This window comes from Panthera uncia, assembly GCF_023721935.1.
Source record: "Panthera uncia isolate 11264 chromosome B2 unlocalized genomic scaffold, Puncia_PCG_1.0 HiC_scaffold_24, whole genome shotgun sequence".
Taxonomy (NCBI): Eukaryota; Metazoa; Chordata; class Mammalia; order Carnivora; family Felidae; genus Panthera; species Panthera uncia.
Window position 1 is genome coordinate 45,184,511 of NW_026057580.1, and position 9,400 is coordinate 45,193,910.

Below are 9,400 nucleotides of genomic sequence, written 5' to 3' on the forward strand. Positions count from 1 at the left end.
AGCCCTCAAAATTCCCACAGGTACACATCAGATAATTATTAGTGTCCAATAAAAAATTAGACAACACATGAGGAAACAAATCATTGTTTCTTGTTTCTGCAAGAAACAAGAGTAGTATTTCACCCTTAGGGCTTCATTATTCATATACAGACTAAAACTAGTTATATTTGAAATGTTAAGGGCAATAAGAATCTATTAGTAACATGAGTAAAAAACAAGAGACTGTTAAAATTGTTAACAGAGACTGTTAAAATTTAATTGTGTTGAATTAAAAAACAAGAGAAAATTTCTAGAAATGAAAAATAGAGGTGGTGAGTTTAAAAATTACATAGCACAAGTAGCCAAAGAGTTTAGACATAGTAGAAGAGCTCAGCGAATGGCAAGATTGAGCAGCGTAAATTATACAGAATGTACCACAGAGAAACAAAGGGGTAAAAAAATATGCAAGAGGTGTGGGGGATCCAACACTTGTAATCAGATTTCCAGAAGTAAGTAGAAGTGAGACTGAGGAAGAGGCAACATCTTGAAGGGATAGTGGCTAAGAATGTTCCAGAACTAATGTCATAAATCCTCAAATTCAGCAAGTTTGGCAAATCCCAAACAAAATAAAAAGAAATCCACACATGGACTCTTTGTAGTAAAACTGCAGAACACTGAAGACAATGAGAAGATCCAGAAACAGCCAGAGAGAGATAGATTTAGTAACAGACCAGTGCTTAGTGAATTGACAGCTAAGCTACTAGGTGTAATTTATAAGCCGCCATAGCCTGTTTACCAGAAGAACAGTAGAAGCCAGAAAACAATAGAACAGTATCTTAAAACTGCTGAGAGAAAATAACTGGCAACCTAAAATCATTCAGTAACAAGGAGGATTAGATACAGGTAGGTAAGACTGAAAAGGAAAAATTAAAAACTAAAACAGCACACAAAACCAAAATCAGGAGGTTCGAAGGGTCGAGGAGACAGGCTTTCTGAATCCTAATCATAAAAAAGGAAACTGTGGTGAGTATTCTTTCTCCTCGTCACCACCTGGCTCAGGGGGGTATGAACACATTTCCTACGCAGAATGAGATATGGAGTCAGATATTTTGTATTCATAAATTAAAAGATTCCTTTTTAACACTGTCCTCAGCTGTCACTGTCCTTAAATATTGATTACTAAGGCAGCATAGGATCTATAGAAAGCACAAATTTCATGAAGCTGACGGGGTCAGAGCACATCTCTGCCACTTATAAGCTGTTATGTTCTTTGGTACCAGTTGACAGATCTGAGAGTTTTCCCTCAGCAATAAAATGGGATTTAAGAAGAAAACATCCTAACATTATTGTGAGGATTAAGCAAAGGCATGTTTTCTGACCACTAGCGCCTAACAAGCTGCAGGGGGTTGGGCAGTAGAGCTGGTAGAAGTGGTTGCCGCGGTCCTAGCTACCTTCACCCCTCCACCCCTGCGGTACTGAGGCTGCTTACATTCTGTTCCTTTGTGTGTCCCTACAGTTATCAGGTGTAAACCAGCATGGACTGAAGTGTTTCACCTTGAAAGATGGTTCTGTTTCCGTAAAAAAGAAAGTATTATTATTATTGCTGGAGCATGTGAGATTAGGGCTGTGAATCCAGGTTTCACTCTAAAGCCTTTTTGGAGTGTAAGTGTTTTTGCTAGGGTGAGGCCAGTAGCTGGGAGTGATGAGACAACTTGAAAAGCATTAGGAAGCAAAGACAAGAATTTTACAAATCAGAAAGGTGTTGATTCCAAGTAAGTGGATCGTTTTTGTTATTTGTTTTGTTTTGTTAACAGTAGAGACTCAAGATACAGTTTGGACTCCAGGCTAACCAGCAGGAGTAGAGCATGTAAAAGGAACAGAGTAACTAAAAAGAAAGATCTAATGTGTCAGAAATAAGGAATGTTCCTGATAATTAAGGTGAAGTTCCATTTTAACATAAGTACCAATTGTGCCTTTCGTGTATGAGCAGGGATTGATCATTGAACTCTGCTGGGCCTTATTGATAGAAATTATTAGAACAGGGTAACTGTGTAATTGTCCAAACTGGGGCAGCTCTGAGCAGGCAGGGAGGCTCTGTGAGTAATCGTGGTGAGACAACAGGGGATAAACTGTGACTGGCAAACTGCAGCATGTGTTCACTCTCCGGTTGGAACTTCTGGATGAAATGGGAACAGAGGATGAAAAGAGTTGAAGGAGGAGCAGAGAATGAAAACAAAGATGAAGTGAGAACAGTAGGGGGAAAGAGACTGTCGCTGGCATGGGGATTTGTGGGGGGGAGATGGGCACCCAGGGGCTACACTGAAGGAGAATTTTAATGCATGGGCTTCTTTCAGTACCAGATCCCTCACACACTCTTTTTTTTTTTTTTTTAATTTTTTTTTTAACGTTTATTTATTTTTGAGACAGAGAGAGACAGAGCACGAACGGGGGAGGGTCAGAGAGAGAGGGAGACACAGAATCTGAAACAGGCTCCAGGCTCTGAGCAGTCAGCACAGAGCCCAACGCGGGGCTCGAACTCACATACCGCGAGATCGTGACCTGAGCTGAAGTCGGACGCTTAACCGACTGAGCCACCCAGGCGCCCCCCTCACACACTCTTTTAAGGAGGTGGTCTGCCAGACCCCAAAGCAGGGGAATCCAGAATTGCCATTTTATGGCCGTCTCCACAGCTGGGCAGTTCTGGGAAGATAGTTTTCAATTTATCTGGTGGTTTCTAGCATGGCGGTGATGAAATGCACAGGTATGTAGGAAGAAAACAGCAAAGCTAACTGCACCAGAATATAAAACATGACACTGGTGGATCTTTATCAAGCAAAGAATCAGTGTTTTTTGTAATCCTTTGTTTGAAAAGCATTACCATTTATATTGTGCTTTAAAAAGATCAATAATGAATAAAAGGAGAAACTTCCCTTGGAAAGTTAAGCCTCGGTTCTTGATTATTTATTTATGTGGAACACTACATTCTCTGGCAAAGATGAAAAATGTTCTTGCTTCTCGCCCTATTTTAGTTCTCAGCTGCCATTATTGTAGCTGCATGCCACATGTGGCTGTCGAATGCTAGGATGTGCCTCGTCCAAGCTGAGATGTGTTAAAAGTGTAAAAGACTGCATTTTAAGACTTCGGTGTAAAAAATGTAAAATATCTCATAAATTTTACATAGATTACATATTGAAATGATAATATTCTGGATCTATTGTGGTTAGTAAAAATACACTACTAAAATTAATTTAACCTGTTACTTTTTGTTAATGTGGTCATTAGAAAATTTAAAATTATGCTTATGGCTTGCATTATATTTCTTCTGGGCAGCACTGTTGAAGACCAAATTTTTTAAAGTGGGTAACTTTAATGATTCTTTGCCTTACAAAAGGAAGCATCTATGAGTTCTATAAATGGAGGGATTCTCCAATTGAATAACCATGGCCTTTAAATAAGGTACATTTAAATAAAAACCTCAGTATCTTCACTTTTATTTTTATACTTAAAAAATTTTAATGTAAGTAATGTAAGTAAAGTAAGTGTACTTTAAAAAATTTTAATGTAAGTCATATTTTAAAAATACTAATCATATTTTCCAGTGGCATAGTGCAGTGTCAGAAATGTCTCTGTTTTTTTTTTTTTAATTTGTCTTAAGTTCGTTTATTTTTTAGCTCGAGAGAGAGTGAGCAAGGGAGGGGCGCAGAGAGAGAGAGAGAGAGAGAGAGAGAGAATCCCAAGCAAGCCCCCCACTTGTCAGTGCAGAGCCCAAAGGGAGGCTCAAACTCACGAACTGTGAAATCATGAACTGAGCTGAAATCAAGAGGTGGACACTTAACTGACTGAGCCATCCAGGTACCCCAAAAAGTGTCTCTTCCTAATTTCTCATCACTTTATCATGGTTTCTAATACTTTGTTTTTTGTTTTCATACCCATTCTCTCAAGCAGTTACTGACTGTAAAGCACTTGGAACCATATCAGTAGAATACTTAAAGGTGGAAGAGGGTTTAGAGCTGTTTTAACACCTTTACTTTAAAAGTGAAGATGCTATATGTTAACTCACTCGAATTTAAATAAAAACTTGAAAAAACCCCAATAAGTGAATAAAAATAAAAGTGAAGATACTGAGGTTTTTATGTATATGTACCTTATTTCAAGGCTGTAGTTATTCATTTGGAGAATCTTGCCATTTATAGAACTCATGAATGCTTCCTTTTGTAAGGTAAAGAATCACTCATTAAAATTACCCGCATTTGCATAATTTTTTAAATTTATGCCAGTGATTTTCAACAGGGGTTGATTTTGCTACTCAAGGGGCCACTGTCTGGAAACATTTTGGTTGGCACAACTAACCTAGGTGCTCCTGGCATTCTAGTGTGTAGAGGAGAGGGCAGTGATGCCACAGAATAGCCTACCATGCACAGGATAGACTCCCACAACAAAGAATTGTCCAGCCCAAAATGTTACTAGTGCTGAAGTAGTGAGACCCTCTACTTTAGTTTTCTATTCTTAAAAATGATAGTATCCACAGCACATGTATGTGAAGCTCGTATGTAAGACAAATAACTATTGAATGGGCTGGCTGCTGGCTGGAAGTTCGAAGTAGAGTCAAAGTTCTCTCATCGAGGAGCTTCAGTTTCTTCGGTAAAATGGGCTCAGTGGGTGGGCAAAATATAAGCTCAGGTGCCAACTGATAGGGGGGAAGCAAGGCCAGCCGAGGCTTAACTAGTGGAGAGAAAGAGCAAGGTGTTGTGGTGATATGGACCTTACCAGATGAGTAAATTTGCTGTGTTAGTCAGGCTGCCTTAATTTGCTTTTGCTGCTGTCAGTCCATTGTCTGAGTGATTCCTGCCAGAAAGATATAAGGGAGAGGTCATTGAAAATGGGGGTGAGAAGTCCCTGGTCAAGGGCAGGTGCAAACCTGAATAGGAAGTGTGTCATGCTTTGTGGGTGCTACTGACCAGTGTTTGGTTTAGGTTAGTATTTGTTTTGTTTTCAGGGAAAGATGATTTTTGAACATGTGTATATTCATGTGCAGGTGATGCCAAATAAGGAAGGAGTGGTTAACCCTAAGAGGATATGACAAGAATGGAAAATAACTCATAAATTGGGGGATTGAATAAAAAATATCAAGTATACCCTACCTACAGAGAAACCACAAACTTCTAAAAATGCAGCTTATTCTGTGACTAGTTAAATGAGTAGTAGGAAGAAAACTGACCAGGAGTACCTACACATTCTAGTACTTTAAAATCTCTTTAACCCTGGAATTTTTCAGAGTATGTATTTCAACTATTAATTACTTATTTTAATTCTGCCAGTAAACTATTTCTAGGGTGAGGGGTAATTCTGAGCCTTGAAGTTTAAGGGATGTATAAAATTTAAAGGTAATTCAGAAGATGATTACAAAGATGAGTAAAGGAAAGTAAAAAGGTAAAGATAGTTTAGAAATATTGAAATCATTAAAGTTTATAAGATTTGAGAAATTAGTGTGTAACTTGAAACGAAAATAAGACTTAAGCCTCATTTATGTTATGAGGAGTTCCATTTAGAAATATGGAAGAATTTCTAGAGAAAAAATGATTATTAAACATATTGTAGAGAGCCAGGGAGCCATCTTCTGGCAAGCCTGAGTAGTTAAGGGAATATAGAATGCTGCATTTTGGTCTTGGTGATAAGATCTCTGGTAATAAGACTGAGCTCATATCTGGTGGTTACGTGATACTGACCTTTGGAAATAAGAAGATGAGGTATGTAGCTACATGTTAAATGCTCAAATATAAATACTCAGCATTTGTCTTCCTAGGATGCTTTTCTTCAGGGCCTCGGTGACAAATGCCTGGATATTGTCAAAACGTAGCTAAAATATTACCTCCTCAATGGAGTCCTTTCAAATTCCTTCCAACTAGAGATATCCCATTCTATGCTTCTAGGTATGCTACATACCTCTTTTAAAGCATTTATCATATTGTGTGTGTTCAAGAGAATGTATCAACATTTTATTTTTAATTCCATTTATTTAATTTTTTTGAATAAGTAATGCATTCACATGATTCAAGTATGTGTAATGCATTCAAGTATGTGTAAGTAATGCATAGCACATGATTCATACCTCGGTCTCCCATCTACTGGTTTCCCCTCCCATGTATACACAAAGGTAACCATGTTATTCTAATTTTTATGAATCCTTCCAAATTTATGGGTGCATAAGCAAACAATATATATTCGTATTTTCCTAACTTTTTATCAAAATGTTTTCACATTATGTCACTGTGTTTATTAAGATGATGGCCAACAAATATTTATTTTTTTAATATTTATTTATTTATTTTGAGAGAGAACGTGTGCATAGGGGAAGGGCAGAGATAGAGGGGGAGAGAGAGAATCCCAAGTAGGCTCCATGCTCTCAGCGCAGAACTTGAGGTGAGGCTCAGACCCAAAAGCTGTGAGATCATGACCTAGGCCGAAGTCAAGAGTTGGATGCTTGACCGACTGGGCCATGCAGGCACCCTGATCAAATATTTATTTAAAAAATGAGTATACTGGTAAAACAGATTTTTTTCTTTCTTTATTGTGGGGGTCCTCCTGTGGCTTCACCCAACAGAGGTAAACTAGATTGGGGCCACAGTTGAAAATCCTTACCTACCCTTTTACCGCAGAAGAGTAGAGTGCAGTGCGTAAACTGCAGTGCTGGCTTTCAAAATTACTCTGATCTCTCCAGAAAGCAGAGGTTCTTATCAGAGTAATGCAGTTTAACCAACATTATGAGAAAATACAAATTCTCTTGGCTATGGAATTAATGATCTAGACAGAACGTCAGATTTCTTGTCAGTCTCATGTGACTAAAAGGACTCAGATGTAAATATGCTTAATAATAAAAATAGTCTTTTATTTCTATTGTCAGTGTTTTGAAAGAGTTGCAAAAGTAGAGTTTTTAAAAGTAATTTAGACCGTTTAAGTAGAAAAATCTCTTCCTACTGGTACTTCTTGTATTAAAAAAAAAAAAAAAAAGATTCAGAAAAAATGACCTATGTAGTAGGATCCAGAAACTTCTGACAGGTTCAATCAATTCATGTCAGGCGGGAAGTAAATCATATAAGATAAACATATGTTTTTCCTTAGAAACAAATTATGTGGGGCAATTTTTCAAAAGCTGTGATCCTCTTAGATAAAAACAAATTGTTTTACTTGATAAATGACATTCATCAAACTGCCAAGTATGTGGTACGCCAAAAATAGATTTAATTTACTTTTATCTGTGTGTTTGTTGGTTGTTCTAAGATAAAACAAATAATTACAACTAAGTAGGAAAGACAGATGAAACCCACTGATGAAAGTAAGTGATCAAGCAAGGACATCAGTGATCCCTTGCAAACTGTAATGAATAGATTTTTATTTGGCACTTGATAAGCAGAGCTCATTTTGAGGTATAAGTCAAGTGGTTTTTAGGTCTTTTGCCTTTCCAGAAAGTATTAACACTAGCAATGGCATAGTAAGAAATATGATGCTGAGTCTTAGAGGCTATGAAGTCTAATCTTGGCTTTGTTGCTAAAAAGCTGTGGATTTCATTCAAGTCCTTGACCCCTGACTTTCAGTCTTAAATGAGGGGATCAGATGGTAATTTGCTGCATGTTGTTAAGATCCCTTTCAGCTTTGAAATTATTTTGGTAAAATAAAGAAAATAAAAAGAATAGTCATCTGGCCTCCTTAATCATGATTATTTTATGATAGTCGAGTGAAGCAGAGGTAATTGTGGTATCCCTGGTTGATTGAAAATCAGAACATAAAAGATTTGCAAGCCTTCATTTAAGTGGTTTAGTTTTTGTTTTCTATAAAACAAGGTTACCTCAACAATTGATATCTACCAGTTTACTGCTTGGATATTTTGTTGGCTTGTCATTCTTTTCTCCTCCTCCTCCTCCTTTTTTTTTTTTTTTTTTTTTTAACTCTGTTAACTTGCTGAGGGTTTTATTTTGACCATATGGTGTAGCATCTTTGGTGGTCAAAATACAATGTAGATTTGTGAGTTGGTTGCCATCCTGAAAGAAAATAACTGTTAAATATTACTGTGTTGTACATACAAGTGAAAGTCTTATACTTTCATCATTTTGCCGTTTAAATTTGGAGTAAGCAATAATCTTTTTAAGTATTGACCTAGATTAGATAAGAAAGGTATAAGGTGTCTTTCTTTGAGTTGTTAGCATGAACATTTTATTTATAATGTGTAATATAATAAATTCTGAATAATTTTGATTACTTTGGAATATGATGACCTAAACAAAACTTGGGTTTTTATATGCTTTCTAAAGAAGTTAACCAAGATATTAGAAAAAAGTATTCAGAGAAGTAGAGAAAAGCTCAGTGAAGTGGGAGACAAACACCTGTGGAAGAAATGGCCCAGCAATTTTCAGAATGAAGCTTCCTTGTTTGAAACATCGACCATCTATTTATTAGCCTTGTTTTTCTCCTCAGACCTGAACAGAAAGCTCTTCAAGGAAGGTGCTGTTATCTTCAAATATTAGCTGATACTCTCTTTGATGTTATAGTATTATTATCTGACTTTTCTTTTCTAAATCACTGTACAGACTATCATGAAGAAAAGAAAGTCTTAAATGGTAAGTCATATAAATTTATGATAAAAAATGGATCGTATTCTTATGAATTACATTCACATAGAGAATTGTTTTACAGAATTATTTGGGTAGTATTTGGATTTTTTTTGGGGGGGGGAGGATATTTTTTATACAAAAGATATCTTTACTTACCTAAACTTAGAGGCTTTGGCAGAACTTTATAGATCCCTTACTCCAGCCATTACTCTTAGAGTAAGTAGTCCCTCCTGGAACATCCCTGAACATGGTGTTCATCTGCCTGCAGCTTGAATATTTGTAGTGATGAGGAGTTCCACCCTCAGAAGCAAGACAGAACAAGTCATATCCCTCAGGCATGGAGGTGAATGCCAGTGTTTGCATATAGATGCTGAATAGCCTATTACTACTCTTTCCAGGCTCAGCAGCTCTGGCTTCTTCAGCCATTCAGTATGACCGAGAATTATGACTGACGTTCTCCCCTCCCCACCTCCAATCAATCAATCAATCAATACATACATACATAAATACATACATATATACATACATACATACATACATAAATACGATGTAATGGTCAGTATTGACTCTTGGGAAATGCCTGGGGCTACATTGATTGAACTACTTGTTTAAGGTATGTTTTTTTTTTTTTTCCTCTATATTTATTTATTTTTTTTATTTTTATTTTTATTTTTTTCAATATATGAAATTTATTGTCAAATTGGTTTCCATACAACACCCAGTGCTCATCCCAAAAGGTGCCCTCCTCAATACCCATCACCCACCCTCCCCTCCCTCCCACCCCCCATCAACCCTCAGTTTGTTCTCAGTTTTTA

At 36.9% G+C, this 9,400-nt stretch overlaps 1 protein-coding gene across 5 annotated transcripts in view; it reads left to right on the plus strand.

Annotated features, from left to right (window-relative positions):
* Positions 1–9,400, plus strand: part of LOC125938669 (cytochrome b5 reductase 4) — a 99,229-nt gene that overhangs the window by 35,943 nt on the left and 53,886 nt on the right. For all 5 annotated transcript variants that reach the window (XM_049653961.1, XM_049653958.1, XM_049653959.1 and 2 more), the window contains exon 5: positions 8,562–8,591. In XM_049653961.1, coding sequence (XP_049509918.1) covers positions 8,562–8,591 — 30 coding nt within the window. The remainder of the gene's footprint in view (positions 1–8,561; positions 8,592–9,400) is intronic.